Source organism: Oenanthe melanoleuca, chromosome 8 (genome assembly GCF_029582105.1).
Source record: "Oenanthe melanoleuca isolate GR-GAL-2019-014 chromosome 8, OMel1.0, whole genome shotgun sequence".
NCBI classification, from domain to species: domain Eukaryota; kingdom Metazoa; phylum Chordata; class Aves; order Passeriformes; family Muscicapidae; genus Oenanthe; species Oenanthe melanoleuca.
The window spans coordinates 16,134,747-16,156,434 of NC_079342.1; the positions used below are offsets into that span (position 1 = coordinate 16,134,747).

The following is a 21,688-nucleotide window of genomic DNA, read 5'->3' on the forward strand; positions in this document are numbered from 1 at the left end:
ACCAGGAAATGATCAGAACACGGCTAGTTTGTGGTTGGGTAGGTTTTTATCCATCACACTACATTAATGAACATTTACAACATCATGCACTAGATGCATACCAAGCATCTTTCAGTTTTCAGAGACATTTCAATATTTAATAGTATCTCTGCCCTTTTGAGATGTTTTTTTTTAAGCAACAGATCCTGACCTCTGCCCGGACTCACTACCCCTGCTAGTCAGATTTCATCTTTAACAGAACTTGTTTTAGAAAGAATTAGGCAATACTGTTAATTGTAAAATACAACTTTTTCTTATGATCCTAGCTAACATTTCTCCCTCAAACTCACACTGGAGTCAGTATCCTACAAAAATGTGTCCAACTACAGAACACAGCCTTTTTCATAAAATAAATGTATAAACTGCACAGCACCTGATACCTACATGCAAATATTTAAAAATACTTCAAGACATCCTAAGCAGAAGCAGTGCCATGCTAGAACTACTGGTTCCTTGCAGAGATGCCAAGCAAACTGGAAAACAGGAAAATGTACCACAATTTGCTGTGATTGCTGTGGGCTCTGTACTGCCCTGTGAGCAGTGAGCAGCTAGTGCACACAGAAACTGCTGAAAATTTTAGACAAGGATCATCAAAATGAATGTTAGCCTGAAAAAGCACACTACTGCAGTAGCTCAAAAGTAAGAAATTGCCAAGCACAGGGCAGTCATTATTCAAAAGCTGGGTAAATCTGGAAAAACAATTGTCTCTGCTCTCTGTGTGTGGATAGTCAGTTACATTCCATACACTTTTTTAGGATGCCAACTTTATAAGGATTTAAATAAGCCTACAGCTTATCAGTGGTAGGTAACTATGGTACCTAAAAATACAAAAAGCCAGGAAGCCAAGAGAGCACTGAGCAAAGGGCATTTTGGACTCCCACCCTGCCTAGGTCTCTGACAGATGAAGTGTCCCCAACAAGGTTATTCTAGAATAAAGTCTCCCCCTTGTGGATCTCTCACATAATAAAAACTCCATCAAATCTTTAATTGCATAATAAAGTTTGTGTTCCTTTCTTTGCAGGTAAGAATTTCAGGGGCAAATAGGAACATGCAATGAAATCCTGGTACAAGGTTTACTTAACTCTGTGGGCTTGATCCCACCTCAGGCAAGACAAACTGTTTTGCTGTAAGATACATTATGGTTCAGCAAAAAATTCATTTAAAAACACTAAAACTGTCAACATAATTCAATTTCTTCTCATCTTTATGTTGGCTGGTTTAGTGAAACCCCCCAAAAATATCCAGCCCCAAACTGCTAATAATTTAATGAGGTAAAAATTCAAATTCCAAACTCATTTGACTTAATAATTACAAAAAATAATATAAAACATGGCAAGATTCCCACCAGACTTCACGTGCACAAAGTTTACTACCCCCGAAAAAATAGTTTCACCCAAGAGCAAATTTTGCAACTCAGTGATTAAGGAGCTATAGCAGCAGTATTTGTAGAATGACTCTTCCTCAAAACACTTCATTAACTACAATAGTATCTGATCTGCATTAATTTAGAGGGATCACCACAATTTCTTTGCATATGATAATTCACATTATCATAAATTAAGAAATCGCTGTGATCACTTAAATTATCATGTTGATCTCAATTCGCTCTTAAGGTACTTAAAAGTGTTTCTAATAAATCATACATTTTGACTGCAGGATTGATTTTAACTTTTTTTATTTTCTAAGAAAAAAAAAATCCTTGATGGCTTGAAATATTATTCAATTACATACGTGACAAACTCGTATTTTATTTGCAGCACCAACTGTTGAGTCAATACTGGGTAAAAAGCCTTTTAACTATCCAGAGACATGTTCTCACATTCATTTCAGAATCGTAATATAATGGTTAAATATTTATTTCTTGCAAGTTCTGGAACAGTGCTAGGTTTCCTACTTTCATTAACTTTCTCTTATTTGTATGCAGTAATTGCTTTAAAAATATCAGCATTGTAATTTCTTGCTGGCACTGTGATAAATCAAGAGAAAGGCTTATCCCCAGGCCTCCCCACAGAAGAGCATAATTCAGCTTCCCTCAATGCCAGTGATAAAACCTCTTTAATTTCAGGACAACACTCAAAGAAGTCATGAAAGATGTCACTTTGGCAGTGCAGGACTCTTGTTATTTCTAACTGCAGAGCAGATGCAGTGGCTAAGCAGTGCTACACTCAAAGTGCCTCTGTAGGAAGCAACAGCTCCTTGAAGTAGAAGCTGCCACTTCTTCACTTTCTTTCAGTCCTTGACCTCTCAACAACTATCAGCAAACCATATTTTCTGTTCAAAATGTGAGATTTTTTTTTTAGGATACAACATCTGGCTATTGGGAACAAAAAGACATACTATCTGTTCATTTCAAATATCCATCAACAATGTCTGTCAACTGCTGTTACTCTGGGACATACAGGGGTGAAATGACAAGAATCTACCTGCATCTCTGAATCCACAGCATTTCTGATTTTTTTTTTGTTCCAATAATTCAGCTCAACAAAAATTATGTACACACTGCTAAACTGTGAAAGGCTACTAAAGCTAAGTACAGGAATTCTGATCTCTGATGCTTGACTCATGGAAAAATGGGCTTGCAGAAACAATAAAAACAAAGACTAGAAGCTCCTGCAAAAAATCTCTTCAACCCAGAATAAAAAAAAAAGACATATTCTACTGTATTCTCAGAGACTGCCTGCTTATCTTGACAGTATGGATGAGGAACTGCTATTCCTACTGAATATAAAATAAAAGGAGAAAAATAATTGGTAATTACAATATTGCAGGCTATATTTCAAAATCACTGTTACTTAGTACTAAGTGCCTAAATTTTCTGGCAAATAGTCTCCATACATGATCATCTGCCATTACTAAATGAGCTGTATTACTAGGAGTGACAGACATTTCTAATACATGATATTTCATAATGAGGACAACTGTTAAATTTTATCCCTGAAGAGAAACATCTTTACTGCCACATACTTACACAGCTCATGTGTCAATACTCACATTGTGATTATGGATCAAAAACTTCAGTATCTGTCCTACAGCTTCTACATACATGTGCATACTTACTCTCACTAAATGCACCAGAATGGGTACAACACCACAAACATGAAAGGAGATCTTCCCGTTAAAGCAAATTATGGGATCCAGAAACAAGCACAAGAATGATCCAGACATTCAGTCTCTTGCTAGCTGTCTTTCATGCATGAACACATAACCAAGGATGAATTTTGTATAATGGTCATTCAGCTTCAGGTCATTCAACTTGACAGATAATTCCAAGATTCTATATGGGAAATTAAGGAAGCCATACTGTGAAAAATCTACCATTCATTGTCATTTCACACCATCACCTCTGTGCTACCAAAATAACATGCACCATTGCTGAACTCATTCCTGCCTTAGATTTGCAAGCCTGTTGCCCTCAAACAACAGATACTTCTCATCTCCTTTCAGACCTCCCCGCCTCTTCAAACATCATGTCCTTTTCACAGCTACAGAATTTTGCCTTGCTCTCCTCTTGCAGCTCTCTTCACGGTCCTTAAAACTTTCCCAATTCCCTCATTTTGCTTTCTATTCAAGCTGTCTTCTTTGCAGTTTCCAATGTCCCACCCAAACCACATGTTCTCTAAACATGTCTCACCATTCCTCAGTTCTTGCTATCTCTCTCCCCAAATTAAATTACAGAAACAAATACATTATTAAGAGACAAAGCCCCTTTTTCCCCAGTCTCCTTATGGTAATACAGTGTCCACACTGCTCTGTAGACCACAGTGGCACAGCTCTCTGCATGATCTCATGTGCATTAAAATAAGACAATGCAAGCTGGGAACACAGCAGGGATAGGACAACATTCATTTTGACCCACAGAAGTTAGGTGGAAAAGTTATTAAACCTTCAGCAAATTATTACTGTGAGGCATGAGCTGTGTGAAATGAAATTCAGAAATGGAGTACCTGAGGAGTTTGGGCCATATTACAATATATTAGAAAGCCAAAGGATCATCTTTCTCCAAAACACAGGGAAATGTTACAATTATCCTGGAAAATAACAGAAGAGTGATTTTAAGTATGGCCTGTTAACGAGGGGTGCTTGTGAGTCTGGAGAAACCAGGGTGAGATGTTATCAGAATTAGAAGGCTACTCACACATGCATGCCAAAAAACCCACAGATATCTTTTCAATTACTGCTGGATATAAAAGCCATGTGCACATATATCTACACCTATCACTACATGTCCAAGAAGAAAAAAATAATTACAAGAGTGCACGTCAGACAGTAGGAAGCCCATGGCCAAACTTGCTTTTTCTATAGACATTACATTTAAGAAATTCCAGGAGAACCATGTAAGAAAGCAAATAAAGCCTACAAGGCACCATCATGTGCTATTTTTCTGTGCTAAGAGCCCTACAGATAACTCTTGCATAGAAAGTTATGCCAGAAGGAACAATAAAAATCTCTGTATATCAAAGTCACTAGTCTTCACACAGTACCTCTAAACTGAGCCCAGTAACTTGTCTGACAGCATATCCTTCAGAAGGTTGTCAGTCTGGATGTGAAAACAAAAAAGTTGTGAATCCACATTTCTCTTGCTTACTTTTTGAAGTAAATTTTTACTGCAAGATGTGTGTGCACTAAACAATATCTGGGGTTTTGGGAGAGGAAGACCTTGGAATTTCCAGGTGAAAGCAACAAACCAAACACCAAACAAAAAGCAGAGGAATCTGCCTTCTGATGCTTGAGTATCTCTTTGGCATGGATGTGCCACCTTGCTCACTTTATGTCACTACATCTGTCCTGAGAGCTATCAGAGCTTACTCTGCCTATCTCTGGTAAACAAGTATTAGTCTGACAATACAGCCTGGTAATTCTTCTGTCAAGGGGAGGAACATAATTTTGCTCACCATTAAAGAAGTGCCCCCAATTTCTAGAATGGAAAGTATGGGTGACAACCGCTTCCCAGAAGGGGGATGAAAAGGTCATTTCTGCAGGAGACTTTTTTTCCTTCCCTATGACAAAATGAGCTAAGAATAAACATGTACCTATTGACTTTGCCCTCCAGTAAATAAACCTCATTCTTTAACCCTCGCGAATATCATCATAAACATACATTTGTATTGTATCCAGAGCATACATCATTAGAAACGAAACACTCCATCCTCCCCCCCCCGCTTCTGCTGTGCAAGGGAGAAGAGAAGCAGCACAAACACCCGGCCGCGGGCTGGAGCCCGGCTCCTGACCCCGGTAATTCCTGCCCTCGGGCCAGGCTCGACGGCACCCGGAGGCTGCTTAAGCCAAGGCCGGCAGCGAGGCAGGCGGGGCACACCGACCCCGCGGGGAGCCGGGCAGCTCCCGGGCGGGAGGCAGAGCTCGGATCGGCGCCCCGAGGGAGCGGGGGCAGCGCGGGGTCCGGCTGCCCCGGGGCCGGGAGGGGGTCCCGCGGCCGCTCACCTTGTGCTCCAGGACGCTGATGTAGCCCTCCAGGAGGCCGGCCCCGACGGGCAGAGCCGGGGGGCGCTGGCCGCGCTCCGGCGGGCGGCTGGGCACCGCCGCCACCTGCTGCTGCTGCCGCCGCGGCTCCGGGCGGCCCCCGCCGATGCCGATGCCGCCGTACATGAGCAACAAGCTGGTGCACATGGTGGTGAGCGCCAGGCAGACGGCCAGCCCGTGGCGCTGCGGGGGGCACAGAGAGAGCCGGCTCAGCGGGCTCCCCCCGCCGCGGCGCGCCGCTTCCCCGCCCGCGCACCCGCAAGTTTCACCCACCACACACCCGGCAGAAGTGCGAGGAGAGAACGGGGAAGCCCCTCCGTCCTCCTCCTGCCCCCTCGCCAGCCCGCTCCCGTGCCTCCCTCCTTCTCCCCCAGCCCTGCTGCCTCGCCTCTTCTCCCTCCGTGCGCCCGGCTACCCCGCGCCCCTCATTCCCGTGCCGCCGGCCGCCTTCGGGCATCTCATCAGCGCATTTTAAAGAGTGTTGGGGGCTGTAGCGCTTCCCCCCGCCCAGCTACCTCCAGCTCCGTTCTTTAAGCAGATCGGTTTTCTGTACGCTCCTTAAAACGCACACACACACACACAAAACCCCCAAACCACGAGCAACACGAATAAAAGAAAGCAGGCGGAAAGTTCTTGGCCGCCGCCACCAAGGTTCGGCCGCCTTGGCGCGATCCCGGAGAGCCGCGGGGATGCAGCCCGGCGAGGGCTGGAGCGTGTGCAGGGCGCCCGGGGCAGCTCCGCTGCGCGCCGCTCCCCGCTCTCCTCCCCGCGCCGGAGCCGGGATGAGCCGCGCCAACAATGCACTTACCATCAGGGTCTTCATTTTGTGCGCCTCCCGGCCGCCAGTCCTCCCGCTCCCCGCTAGGCTCGGCATGGCGGGGAAGCCGCAGACATGGCTCGGCCGGGGAAGCGCCGCCGTGGCGGGGATTAGGGGGGAATTACACCCGGCCGGACCCTCGGAGCCTGCCAGAGCCGGGTCCTCGGCTGCCCCGCCTGCCTCCGCCCCCGCCTCCGCCTCCTGCTGCCGGCGCAGCGGCGACTTCAGGGCAGGTGGAAGTTAACTTCTGCCTCCCGCTCGGGCGCTGCTCCGCGGCAAAGGGGCGGCACCGGGAGGCTCCGGGCGGGCGGTACCGGGCGGGCTCCGGGCTGGCACCGGGTTCACCGGGCGGGCGGCTCCGAGCGGGCTCTGGGCTGCACCGGGCGGGCGGCACCGGGCGGCACCGGGAGGCTCCGGGCGGGCGGCACCGGGCGGGCACCGGGCGGGCACCGGGCGGCACCGGGCGGCACCGGGAGTCTCCGGGCGGGCGGCACCGGGCGGGCGGCGCCTCTCCGGCCCCGAGCGAGCAGAAGCAGGAGCTCCTTCCCTTCCTCCCTCCCTCTGCCCAGACCTCTGTCCTGCTTGTGGTACCGGGCCACGACCTTCACCTTACATTATTTGTATTTTTCCCTAGCGGAAAATTTCTCATTCTCCCACCGCTACCTGGGTTTCCTGGAGCTGGCAGGGATCAGGCAGTACTTTAAATTCACGTTTGTAAAAAAATCGACACCCTCAACTCCTTGTGCGGCGCTGACAATACCCCCTAACACAATCCTGCCGAAGCTCTAACAACTAGTTTCAAACCCTTTTGACAGAAGCTTTCCTCGTCTTATAAATCAAATCTTACAGACTTGCTCCCCATGCCATCTCTCTGGTTTCTGAAGGCGGACATTTTCCCACTCTCAAGCAGCCTTCTAAAGTTTTTTATTCTTTCTTTGTGTTATTAGTGTACAGTTCAGTTGTGAAAACTTTACCAGACATCAGATAACATACCTTTTGCTGTGGGAATTACACAATTATAAATGTGTCCCTTCTTAATAAGCCATTTTTAGGGTTGATCTTCATGAATTGATTAGACTGACAGCATTAATAAAAAACAAAAAAACTATCTCCTAATCATGAAGTTATTTCACTTCAAACTACTCATTGAAATAGTAGCACTAATGTATGGCTTCACATCTAACCTACAGCTGTGTAGTATTAAAAATTACATTACTGAGAAAACTATCAGCAGGGTAACTCAACCATGGTCAGAATAGCACCTTTCTCAAGGCTGTAATTGTCATTGAAATAAGTTTTTTATCTTTGTTAATTCATTGGAGGACTAACAGTGAAACAAATGCCAGCTCTAACATGGCACAGCATGTGCAATTAGTGCCTTTTAAGAAAGGAAAAAGAAACACGAAGGTGTGGTTCACCAGCGGAGAACGCAGTAAACACGCTTTATCATTTTGCAGAAGATGCCAGTCGCACACACGCTTGTTGTTTATGCAGTTTGTAGGGTTGGTTTCAACAGAACCAGTTGTTCAGACAAACACAGCAGTGCAAGAAGAATCTTATCAGGTCTTGGTAATTCTTTATTATGTGGTTGCACTTGACACTCAAATTAGTGAAACAAAGGGCCAACTTGATGAATCACTGAAAGTAAATTATCTGTGCCTCTCCAAGGCTCCCTATAAGAGACTACAAAAGGCGGCTCATGCATTTTACAGTGCTGTTTCTCAACTGCAGCAAGCAGGTTGCTGGTGACTGACCTTTCTGAGTCTTTCACATGTATTTTGCCGTGTCAAAGTGAAGCATCATTTTTATGATTTAGGCTCATGGCTGTATGTTAGACATCTGTTACACAGTGTGTCTGACCAAATTCATTAAACTTATGGGTTTTGGTAGAATAGGCTGATTTTAAAATCTACTGATAAAGGAGACAAACTAAATTTTCTAATTTAATGCTTGACTTGAATAATGTCCAGCTTTCTGCTTGTCAAATATTTAATTAGATTGCCATTTTGGTCATAGACCATATTCTTGGCAGTCAAATGCTCACTGAAACACATACAGTAGTGTAATGTAAATCCTACAGAGGCTTTTGTGTAAGCACAGGAACTTTAAAAATCATCTGGAAAACAGCCCAGCTATTTAATTTAATTTTAAATTCCTATAAACTAATAGTTCTAGCTATCTGGAGGTTTGGGGTTTTTAACACTATTGGAATCTGCATACATGTAAATATGAATCTGTATACCCAATAGCTAAATTTGCAAGGAGGAGAGCATAGGCTACTCTTACAAGCATTTAATCAACTTGGAAATGCGTCAATACAGAAAACTTCTTAAAGTCCATCTGACTTTCTGCTTCAACCAATTTGTTTTCTGTATGTAAGGGATCATGAACGATCCATGCATTTCTATTCCTCATTAGAACTGGCAGTAAAGACAGGTTAAAGCATAAACAGCTGCTTTCCTTAGTCCAGGAGAAAAAATGGCAGAGTGGTAGTAGAGCTTTTCAACCAACTTTTTTGATCTGCATGGAATGGTCTGGTTTGTCTCCTCTTCAAACATACCCTTCTCATTTTCATCTTTTTTGTAGCTACAGGCTGACAAAATAGCCATATAGAATAAAAACCTGCTTCTGACAGCTTCAGGAGGACCTAAGATGCTAATGACAGCATAAAAATCCATGCAGAGTGAGTAATCTGGGTAAGAAATAGTGGTGCAGAGAGAAACAAACCTCTCAAAACTGACAATGGACTGGAGCAACAGAGCTCTTTCACTGATTCCTAAATAAAACTGCTCAAACAGCAACTTCCCCCAAGATGTCTGGAAGTATGAAATAACTACCTTTGTATAATGCATTTTAGCCCAGTTTGTCTTTCAGAGATTTCCTTAGAGAGATATAAAATAACCCTTTCAAGCTATGGCTGATTTCTCATGAAGTTCATCTAGAGACTATATAGCATAATTTACACCCCAGTATAATGTACAACTATAAATGCGATTTCCACATGGTGGTTGGTCTGCAATGAGCACTGGAGTGGAGGAGCCTCTATGCCAGTGCACCTCAGCAACTGCTAGCCAAAATATTCAGTGGGATTTGGAATGGGGGCAATGGTTGGTGTTTCAGTTGATGATCCAGATGTCTTCCCTAAGTGCATTGTCTAGTACCTGTGTGTTCTTGCTGTCCCTGTCTCCTTTCCACCATGACCAGAGGCAGAGTGTTTGCACATGCAGTCAGTACACAGAATGCTTCTAAACTGGAAGTTGCAGGTACCCTTCAGCCTTGTCACCTCCTCAGAACAAAAGCCCAGACAGCCTTAAATGTTTAATTATTTTGTGACTCATTGATGGCAGTGTGGCTCCTTTGCTGGGGAAAAAAAAAAAAGATAATATTTTAGAAAACTGATTTAGATCTGTGCCTAATTTTAAAGAGAATAAGAAAAAGAAAGTTTTTGTTTATCTACTACCCTTCATAAAAGAGTGAGAAGAAAAGGGATCTGGTGTGATATAAGTAGTTAAACTCTAGGTGAGTTCTGCATGTCACTCTGCAGGAGTGCTGAAAGCACTTAAATACATTCCCATCACACTATGTGTATGAAGGTGTTTTTCAGAAAAATATTGGTGATGGAAGTGCTCAAAATAGATTGGAGGGGAGAGGTTAACTGTATCAGGACCACTTTGATATCCTTATGCCTTTGAAATGCAGAATCTAAGTTAGAAAGATTTGATAGGTGGGAAACATGAGAAAATATATTTTTAATATTTAAAATTAATCTAAAGGTGACTCCTGGTAAGTTGCATCATTTTGTCATTTCCATTATATTCTGTGGATCTGTCTCCTCAGGAGCTGGGCCTCCTGGCTTTACTGAAATAAACTCCTACACCCTTTTTATCTGTCTGCTTGCTGGGGCAGGGAGCGCACTTGGAAGTATAAAGCTCCCACTTCTGCAGCCTTATGAGGTTTGAGCTTAAACCATGATCAGTAGCATAGAACAGAATATTGCTTGTCCTGGGCCTGCAGCCAGTGACATTTGGGAGGATGGCTGGGAGTGCCACATTTTAGAGGAAAGAAGCAAGATTTTTTTGACTGACTACCTAGAAAAACAGTGCTGAGGAGTTGGAATATGATGGGAGTTTGTGTGGATTAATGGACAGCAGGGCAGTCCAAAGGTATGTAGGAAATTAAATACATCACACTGATATCACCTCCACGTGTTGTTTTATTATTTATGTACATATGAAATTTTAACCTCTTTTTCCTGAGAGAAAGGGCTGCATTTTTGCCTTGCAACACAACCAATGGAAAACATTCAGCAGCCAGCAAAGTAATGAGCCTACACTATAGATTTTTCAAACTGCCCAGTGATTCATGAAATGCTTCTCAAAACTGGAAATATGCACTGAGGATTGGTCAAAAAAGGTAGAAACAATATTATAGATCAGTCAAGACTGCCTCTTTTTTATGAAAGCAGGCTGCCTTTGAACTTCTGACAGAAGCAAACAGTGATAGATGCATAAAGAAATGAAATATTGCATGGAAATAGAAGTGCAAATGAAAACAGGAGGAGGAAATCAGTGAGATAAGATCTGCTGAATCTGCTGAATCTGCTGGGTTTTTCCTTCTTATTTCTTAGTTTTCTCCCCAATCTACATAAAGGTCTTGGATGTTTCAGAAACAATGTCTAGCTCAACTGAATTAACTCATCTGCTTTAAAACCACACATGAAACACTATGTTTCATTCTAATCACTTTTCTGGAGAAGTTAAACAAGACATATCCTGGAATATGCAGTGCACTCAAAATTCCTCATCTAAAGTCAGAAACTTTGAAGATTAAGAAATTAGCACAGGAGGCTTGAGATGGAGTTTACCCAATACCACTTGTGGAAGAAAAACAGGCATGACCAGAAACTCCTTCATGGTCTTTTGTTTTACCATTCACTACTAAAACAAGAGAAGGAAGACATATATCCTGTCTATAAACAGAGCACAGATGTAACACATGGACTAAAGCAACTGAGGACATCATTACTATGATTTGGTGAGAGACTGGAAAAATTTAAATATGGGGTATCTTTGCTGTAATATACGAGGTCTTAGGAGGATCCTGAATGGTTCAGTTTTCAGTCTACATATGTTTGTTCCTTTGGAGAGAAAAACTACACCAACAGGAAATTAAAGTGTTAAATGAAAGAGAATTTCTAAACTTTAGAAAAAGCAACTTACCAAGCAAACATCTGACATGAAGCATTAAAGCAAAAAAGGAAGCAAAGAAAAATAAGTGCTCATTATGGATTGGTTTGCAGTTCTTTATGTATTATTAGAAAGTCGATAGAAAACTCTCCTGCTATTTCTAACACAAACACAAACATTGCTTATGATGACAGGCTGAACAACAACTGTGGCAACAAGGGGATCCACTAGCATCCAACTGAAAAGGCACAGTCACAGAATCAAGTCAAGTCCTTCAGTGACCAAGCTATACAGATCTTATGTTGGTAACAGCTACTGCTCTTACCTACAGGCTTAGAGGAATCATCTTTACTATTCACAGAGTATCCACTGTATATGCATGTGTTAATTCAGAGCAATAATGTTCATGTACAGTGTGAGAGTAGCCGTCAGTGACTTCTGTCATAGCTCAGCAGTTTCATGCTTGAGTCATGTAGGCTTTTGAAATTATGTAGTGGCCACCTTTGTAATATACAAATGTCTTAAATGTCTTCCATTTACCCAGCATACTCCAGAGACAGGTATATAAATAAAGTCCTGGGGGGCTCACCTCAGTGCTGAGAGGTCCTGGGTACTCTTGTTTCACGAGGAAGTTGATAGAGATGGAAGGAGGATCTCTGCATTCAGGTGTGCTGCCTGAGGCAGTGCTGGTTCTGGCCATTTGCAGATTCAGATGGGGACAGACCTCTGCTACCACACACCAGAGATCCAGGCTGCAGTGCATTCAGTTGAAAGGTACAGAAACAGTGATCATGTTTATGTTGCTTGGTTGGTTAATTGCAATTGGACATGGAATCTAAACTTACAAGAGAGTACAGAGCAGCTATAAAATTATTTCCTGTGTCCAAATCAGGTCCTGCAAACCACCCTAGACAACTCTTCTAGCCAGGATAAATAAGTATTGTAGGAACTAGCCTGAAACAGTGGGAGAGTTTCTTCACTGCAATAGATACCTAACTGGATGCTTGAAACCAGCTGCTGAAACAGATGGATTGTTTTCCTTTACGATGTGCTGTGTCCTTGTTTAAACATTTCTGCCGTATTATTGATATTTGTCTCTCTTAAACAAATGCAGAAAACAAGTCTTCTCTGATCCATACAGGATAGATATCTTGGGTGTCTACTGGCATGTTCAAATAGTGGATTAGAGCAAATCCATGGCTACACACACTCATTTTTCTTTCTAATACTTCAGGGCAGGGGACCAAGTTCGGCTCAGCTGCAGAGCTGGATCCAACCTTTCCTATTGCAGCTGTACCCTTCTTTCTTTGAATGGCTAATAATACATGTTATCACATTCCCTAGCCTTTGTCATCCCCACCTGCCTTGTGGTTTTTATTCAAGTGAGAGAACTTCAAAAAATCCTATACTTTTCCCTATCATGACATATATTTTATTCAAGGTGATAATTATATGTCTATCCTTTCCCATAAACTACAGGGCTAAGAACTTACTGGAGTTTTGCCACAGTACTTTTACTGCCATCTGATTATTTCCTTGGTGGGAATTGCTTTTGCCCTCAAACATTCATATTTATCTATTTACTTTATTTTAGTTTAGATGAGATTAATTTGATGTCTTTTCCTTTACAATAGTTTTGCATCTAATTTTGGTCTCTAATTTTGTTACCAAAAGCCCCCAAATTCCACAAGATTTGTTCAGTTTCAGTTGTGCTTGGTACTTGAAACGTGAAGCTGAGCTCTGTAGAGCATGTCCTGTTTCTACCCTCACTTCAAATAAATGAGGCCTTAGGCCATTTATGGTTTAGACCATAAATTCGGATGTCAAAGGAACAGGTGGTAATGTGACACAAGCTGTTCTTGCTCATTGTATGAGCTTCCTCTGCTCAGTCTCCTACTGCTTCATCTCTGTCACAATCCTGAGTCACTCTCCAGCAATGGTTCCTCCACTTTGGCGGGTTCAGTTTCTGTCCATTGATAAATGAGAATTTCTCTGCTTCTAAGCAATATCAGTCTGGAAAATGCAGAGCTTGGAATGTGAAAGCACGTCTATTCTGGCACATTAACTCAGGCACAGAACCACATCACTGTGACTAAAGCCTTCTGGGATAAAGCTGGCTCACATCACCCATCCTGGAGCCTGTGCAGAGGAGCTTGAGTCCATCTGCACATCAGCTCCAACTCATGAGCAGCCTGCTGGGTTGAAGGACTGTGGGATGTGGTTCAAGAACTTGCAAACAGTAAAGAAGAACCAAAGCTTAGCAGAGAAGTGAATAAATGGGCATGATATATTAGTATGAAATAATGTAGTAGTTGCTCTGTGTTTGTTCAGTCACTGCTTTTGGAGATTTTTTTGGTATATATTTGAATATTCTGCTAGTAAGCAAACATGGACAGTGGATAGTGTTTCTTCCTAGGTGAGGGGAGAAGGAATTATGTACCAGTATTGTTTGTATGGCTGGCTCAATCATTTTAATCAAACCGATTTTGTAAATTTCTTTGGATCCTCAAAATTTTTTCCTGAGAGCTATTCATATTCAAGGATTGTCTACACACTAACTAGTCCTCACAAAATCTGTGTGGCTTCATCCCTATTTCCAGAAGACTGTTGTGTAGTGAAGGTAAGGAATGTTGCTCACCCAGCTCCAAGCTGTCACCTTATAGCTGTGAATATTCAGTACCTGGGGTATTGAAACCCACAAAGCCTAAAGTTGGGCACTGAAAATTAGAAGGCTGTTTTGGAAATTTGAACCTTCTTGACTTCTCAAACCCAAGAATTCTGATTTCTCAGCATCACTTGAGGATTGCTGCAACAGCAACCTCTCCCATCTCAGCTTGAAAGAAGTTTCATACAGAATTGGGTGGGAAGTGACCTCATACAAATACTGCCTTAGAATATTACTTGATTCTAATTCAGCACATTTCTAGCTACCATAAGTTATGAAACCTCACAGTGTTTCCTGAATTACCATTAACAGTTTCCAAAAGCTGATGGGACACATGGGAGACTAATGGGCACTGGAAAAAGTCTTTTCTTCACTCTCACCAGAGGACAAAGACAGGCTATGCACAGGCTCATTTCATGAGAAGCTGAGCCAGCTTCTATTAGCAAATGTTTCAGGTGTATGGTCCAACTCTGGTTTGCAGTTTCCTTTCCCTCAGCCCTTTTTGCTCTGTATTGCCTGTCTAGACAGCAAGGCACAAGGATGTACAAGAAACCATGCAGACCTGACCCAGAAACCATGAACCAGGAGCTGTGATCACTGCAGTGCTTCCACATTACCTGTACTAATTGTTCCAACATTTTACAGCTACAACTAACATCTGACAGAAGCCATTTTCAAATCCCCCCATCCTCATCTTCAACTAAAACCACTTACATTCTTTTCTTTCCTTTTTTCTTTTTTTTAAGCTTTTCTTTGTCCAGCCATTGAGCAGCTGGACCAGCTCCTCCCTGGCTACTCTTCCCCACCATCTGCTCTACCACGTATGTACCAAATCCATTCCATACGAGGTCCATGGTGTAATTGGCTAATGATTAGTCTGCTTGGCAAGCTGCTTTTCCACAGTGCACTGAGTGACTGCTAGCAGAGCTCCTTGTCTCCAGCTATATTATTACAGCAAGTCTTTCTGATTAATTAGAAATGCAGTACTGTAAGTTTTAGTTTCACAGTCTGGATATTATTAACTAATGCAGAAGAAAGACTGCTCTCTTCACAGCTTTACATATTTGAAGGATGAGAGAGGAAGGGAAAGGGATTAGAGGAAGGTGGAAAGAGTATATGCAGCAATTACAGAAACAGTGCAGGGTGGGAAGCACTTTGAAGGGTCAGGGATAAACAATGTGTTAGCATCACAGACAGTCAAGAAGTCAATTAAGATAGTAAGTCTGATGTGCAGTTTCACTCACACAAACAGAAAAGAAATCCGTGCAGTCTAAAGCTGCCCATGGCTGCTGACATTCCAAGCCAGCTAATCAGGATTTAGAAGTTGAAGATGGTACACAGAAAGTATGCAATGGATACTCCCTGATCATACCTGATATAAGTGAAATATCACTTATGAATCTTAATAAAGAAGTGGTGTAAAGGGAAATAACATCTTTGCTTCCCTCTGCCTGGAGCTCAAGATCCATGAAAAGGGAGGCTATTTATTCAAATCTGTGTGATTAAAATATGTTCCTAAACTCAAATCTAAGTATTTCTATATAAAGATGTTACTGCTCAGCATGCTGGGCTGTCTTGAAAATACAGCCCTTCATCTAAGCTGGATCTTTGCCTTATCTTTTATCTCACCCAAAGCTGCTTAGTCTTTGTGTACACGTGGCCTGACCTATCACTTTTATAGTCTATTGCCATTGAATTGTTCATAAATCTTGCAATCATTAGACAAGGTTAGCCTTCACATTTCAAAAGGGGAACTTTTTTATTTTTTTTTTGCCAGCTGATGTTGGCTGTTTTTTTCATCTTTGTAACAGTACATTATGCAAACCGGGTGCTGACCAGCAGATACTTCCCTGACTGCAGGCTGCTGATTCTGGCAACATTGAAACAGACTGAAACATATAGCAATATAGGTTACATAGATCCATTTTATCCCTAAATGCAGGTATTAACAAATTGGCAAAGTTATTGGCCAATTGACTCAAAGTATAAGCATTAAAATAATTCATCCTGAACAATGCGTGGTTTTATTTTATGTTTAGTACAGTAGGCTCACCTGCACGAATTTGCTGTGCTTGTTTAATATCCTCTTTAAGGTGAAAAATGATGCCAGTCCTGTGGTAATAGCATCTTCTGACGCTGAGAAAGCATTTCACTGGATTGAATGACAGTTTCTCTTTACTATGATGGAAATTTTAAAATTTGCTGTAAGTATATTGCATCAGTTACACTGTTCTGAGCAGGGATGCATACTAATGTCACAATACTATCTCAATTTTGACTTTCGAGGGAGGCTAGTCAAGGGTGCCCACTTTCAGTGCTATTTTTGCTATTAGAAGGAAACCAGTTTTCAAAATATTGGGGAGATTGGGTGGAGACTAAAGTAGATTGCATTAGAGCTGAGAGTTTGTATTAGGAGAACTGCCCTTAAAATGGTGTCCCATTGTGTTATACATCAGTAACCCTTTGGAGGCTTTGTAAAACAGAGTCTGCAGGGAGCTACGATTTCTAAACTGCTTCCAAAATATGCATTAGGTTGGGATTCAGCTAAGAAGTTTGGAACTGAAGCCATGAAAACTGTGGAAATGCTCTGACAGTGAAACTGAAAACTCACAAGTCTGAGGACCTTCACAATGACCTGCATGGGGTACAGTGAGGCATCAAATGAAGTAATACTTCACTTCAGACTTGGATTTTCACATGACTCTTATTCTTCTCTGAAGTTATTTGTATTTATGTACTTGTTACAGGTTCAAATACCTGTCAAGTCAAACATTCAGAAATAAGGCCCTCTAGTTACAAAAACTGAGATTTCAGTAAGTGCTTAGAAGTTAAATACAAAATCAGTAAACAAAATTCAACAAATGTAAATTGAAAGGCAAAATGAACTCATTCTGATGAGTTAATATAATTCCCTTATGGAATGCTGGTTTCCATACTATAATTAATTTTAAACACTAAACCAGTATGTCTGGGTTTTGATAATTATAAAAATGCATTCATCCATGTCCTTGAAAATTATTAATATTTATCATAAAAAATATCCTGTAGACATTAAGAATCAAGGGAGACAGTGTTCTCAGAAAATTCTTAAACAGCTTTACTAAAACAATAATGGAGTTTTAAATACTTGTGAGTCCAAACCAGAGAGACAAACAGGGCTAAATCCTCAAGCCTCCTTCCTAACATCTTCCTCGTAAATCACTCAGGCAGAACCTGCACTGAATCTCAAAATCAAAGACTTCAGGACTGAGTATCCCACTTGCTCACTTCATTCCTGTTCCACTCCAGGGAGCCAAGAGTATCAAGTGTTCTAAAGGGATGAAGCCATAATGATTTTATAAAAAGATTATGGAAGTCCCTGTAGTTCTCTTTCCTTTCAGGGGTAGCTTCAGTGATAAGGAAACTGCATCATGACACTTTTGAGTAACTTGTCTGACATTTCAGCAACACTGATTATCTATAGTTCTGTTCATGGATATTTTTAAGCCTCTCAGCACATTTGGACCTAAAGCTTCACGTTTGTAGGAACTCAAACTCATCATCAGTAGCAATAAGATGCTTCCCTTAAGTCAGCAGGAGTGGGGAGTTTGCTTGCATAGAAGCTGCTGATCAGATGCCTGCAATCTAGTTACATGTTGGTTATGATAAGCCTGAAAAGCAGAAACTGGAACCAGATATGAGTCAAAGCATCTTGTGGTTTCAAAAAATGAGGTTCCATTTTAGTTTCTTTTCCATTAAAAAACCCAAGCCCACATTTGCCACTAATTACTGGAATGAAATTTGACCAGAATGTGCTTTCCTTCAAAATATGCCCCAATCCAAAGTAAGGAAATAGCAATTTAATGGAACAGATGATTCTAACATACACACTAACATATGTGTGTACATCTATCTATGTATACATATGCGAGTATAGATATCAAAACTTCCTTGGTTGATAGTTAGCTCTTAAACTTCAGATAATTTGTTTGGGAGAGAAAGCAGAAATTCACCCACAATAGCAGCAAGGATTACAATAGAAATGATGGATAAAACCCACTGTCCCTTTCCAAAATTATAGGCAAATATCAGTTTATATTTTCACAAATTGGTGGGAGAAAACTGTCATCTCCACAGATTAGGAAAGGGAGCTGACTGTTGGAATGTTAGGAAATCTTTGCATTTTGTGTCTGATTTCTGCAACAGACTGAAGGAGCTGGGTTTTCAGAAGATACCCTGAGTTTTTCTTTTCTCTTTTTGGTGAAGCTGAGCAGCTGAGCTCAGTGATGGGAGCTATGAAAACAAAGAGGACCAGAGGAGACAGAGGTAGATAAGAAAAGGCATGTGTTCCATGTCCTATCTCTACTCACTAACTAAAGGAGGCAGGAGCACAGTGATGTCAGTGCAATGTCAGTGACAGGCAGATGTGCATCACTCCCTGTGCAGTGAAGATGCAGCAACCTGTGCTCCCACCATGCAAATTAACTTGCTGCTGTTTCATGTTCCAATGGAAAGACTCCAACCTGCAAGTTAGATAACATGCTAAACACAGGCTGACAAAAGAAACAATGAGATGTACACTAATCCAGAATATATACAGGGTAACCATTGGGGTGCAAAACAAATGGAACAGCTGATGACGTTTTAAGGATGAGAAGTTCTTACCTCTTAAAGTGAAGTTTTAACTGATTTGCCCTGTCTCTTTGACATTCCAAATTTTGTTCACCTTGCTGACCACTGAGGGAGGAGTGAAAAAGAGTTGGAGTGTGTGACTGTAGGGTGCTACTTTTTATGTCAGCATTCTTCATTATTGAGTTGGCTGTTTATGCTGCTCGTGTGTAATGTTGTGAAGCAGATGAGCTGGTAAAGTATGAAGGGTATTCTATAACCTTTGCTGTACTTTGAATTACTGTACTGTAAGTTACAATTCAGAAAGGCTGCTCTGAGAGAAATCAAAATACAATAAGATAAACTCCATTAGGAACTGATGCACTAGGGTTGCTGCTGGAGGAGGGCAAAATAGTCTAATTAATAGCTATTGCATTAAACTCACGCTGCAGTTGCAGTAATGACACTGATAATATTGATGGCATTGAAGATAGAGTTTAGTTCAGAATGGAAATGAGCAGAGTATTCATCTTGAACTGTGTATTGCTGTAGGCAGTGGAAGGCCTCAGAGCTTCTTTGTTTTGTTGTTTTGCTGTTCAGCTGTTTTTCTCTGATAGTGCAGCTTCAAGCTATTAATATATATATATTTACTCAGGACAGAGCTTGTTCATTTCACTGGAGCCCCACAGCTGACATTTGGCTGTACTGAAGAATAAGCATTTATTGGATTTCATTCCTGCTGTTTGGCTTTTCAGGGACAGCTACATGCAGGTGGATAGTTATCTAAGCGGTCTCCCAACTTCTTTTTTATAAATTCTAATTTTTATAAAACATTTCCCTCTCTTCTTTGGCTTGTGGAAGCTGTTGGCAGCAGGGAATGCCAACTCCTGCATCCTGAGATAAGGTTTCATTCTCATCAGTATTTGGTCTCCATTCAGACTCCTGTTGATATGTTCTTTCTTTCCCTTTACTGATGTATCTGTTTGGCTTATGTTATTGTTCAGAAATAAACACATCACAGTCTTCCAATAGCCAAGCTGATTTATGTAGGTAGATGAGCTCTTCATCAAATGTCAGGGTCAGTAAAGCTCCTGCCCACTCAGATATTAATGCCCACTGTCTCACAAACACCATTTACTAATATGAAATGTCAAATCCCACAACTGAAACAAAAATGACTGAGTAGGACCAAAACCTAGCAAGCAATCCAGAGCTTGGAGTATATCTTGGGAATTCATCACAATAACTGACATCCAGAAGCACTTTGATCCTGAATGGGTCATGCCATACAACTAAGATCAAGACAGCCCAGTGTTCAAAAACAAAAAGAGTCAGATTTACATATACTGGATAAAAACCTTTTCTGTACCGTTGAATTTGGTGGCAAAATTATTCTTGCCAGAGAAAAATTAATTTCCTTGCCTTTACCTAGACTTCATTCATCTGTCATGTAAACTTCAAGGTTGCAAGTGCTATCCCAGGTGGGACAGGGTTGGAACCAAACATCCTAGGAGTTTGCTCAGGTAAAAAACTCTCAAATACCCAGCTGGACAAGTTCACCACACAAGGAGTGTGCCAGGCCTCCAGACACACTGTACAGAACAGCTAGAGCATCCATTTAGCCAGACACGTGCAGATTCAGCTAATTAAAGGATAGTCCTCTGGTGAAGAACTGGTGTAAAATCTTTGAACTTCCCACTTCAGAACAACAAGAAATTGGTATCCAGTTTAAATACCTCACTGACTTCAGGAACAGTCTCTTGTGACAGAGGACAGCCTTTCTGCTCCCTCAGTGGCTGTAAAATACTGGGTCATTTGGTGTTGAAACTTCTCTGAGTGAGTCTTATCTGTTGCCTCAGGAGCATACTTATTACTTGGTTTGTTTATGTTTTAATTTACTTTCCCTAAAGATAACACTTCAAAGCAGCAATTAATATTCTTGTAACCTCTTTACTGGCTCATCTTAACACCTGTTCATACATTTACAAAGAGAAACTCTGCATAAGGAAGAGAGCAAATGTAGGAAGTATTGTAGAGACCTTGACACATTCACAACCTCTACCATTAATTTCCATGTTTAGTATTAGGAATAACTGTAGGTTTTGGTTATTCTAGGTTATGAATTTATATGATGGCTTAAACAAGTTTTCTGCTTGATCTTGATCTACATCCTAAAATCTCTTAGTCCAGAGCAGTTGATAGCATAGCTGACTGCTCATTTCACCAGTTCTAATGCACCACAGAGCCTGAAAATTCTAATTTTCTAGGACCTTTCTCTGCTCTTTCCTGGATTTTGTAATGAAAACTTTTCCATGCATTTGCCAGGCTTGTCCAAGCATTTGCATAGATTGAAAAGAGTTGACTATAGCTGAGAACACACTAGAGCAGTAGAAGTAGAAGCATTAAAACCTTTCCTTTCCAAAAAGCCATGATTTCCATGACTGTCTTGGTTTGTGAGGTCCAGTCCCAAATTACTGTGTACAGGAGAGCATCTCCACCCCAGATTATCAGCAAATGTCAATTTACCTATGGCCACCAACTCCAGAGCAGCTACCAAGCAAGCCTTAGAGATGATTCTGCTATTTGCTTTCCCTAGAATAAAGATGGGTTATTTTTCTTTAGTATTTCTGTCAGTATCTTGCCTCACTGTGTGTAGTCTTACACTGCTATGTTAATATGTGGTCATTTTTCATGACTAGGATTAAGAATGGCTGCAGGTATTCAGTCTGGATTCATCCATTTCTACAGAGGAAAAGTTATCAGCTTTGCTTTTCCATTAGATTTATAGGATTACAACTGAAATCAGATCTGGATCCAGGGAGTTTTATTATCTCTGATCAATAAGCAATGAACAGGGGTAATATTTGTCATGTAATATGGGCACAATATGTCCATAGGATATCAGAATAGCATTCA

At 41.5% G+C, this 21,688-nt stretch overlaps 1 protein-coding gene across 1 annotated transcript in view; it reads right to left on the reverse strand.

The window, feature by feature from the left end:
* Positions 1-6,494, reverse strand: part of ST6GALNAC5 (ST6 N-acetylgalactosaminide alpha-2,6-sialyltransferase 5) — a 69,447-nt gene extending 62,953 nt beyond the window's left edge. The window contains exons 1-2 of the mRNA XM_056497295.1: positions 6,326-6,494; positions 5,479-5,700 (exon numbers count right to left, since the gene is read on the reverse strand). Coding sequence (XP_056353270.1) covers positions 5,479-5,700; positions 6,326-6,391 — 288 coding nt within the window. The 5' untranslated portion in view covers positions 6,392-6,494. The remainder of the gene's footprint in view (positions 1-5,478; positions 5,701-6,325) is intronic.
* Positions 6,495-21,688: the final 15,194 nt, after the last annotated feature.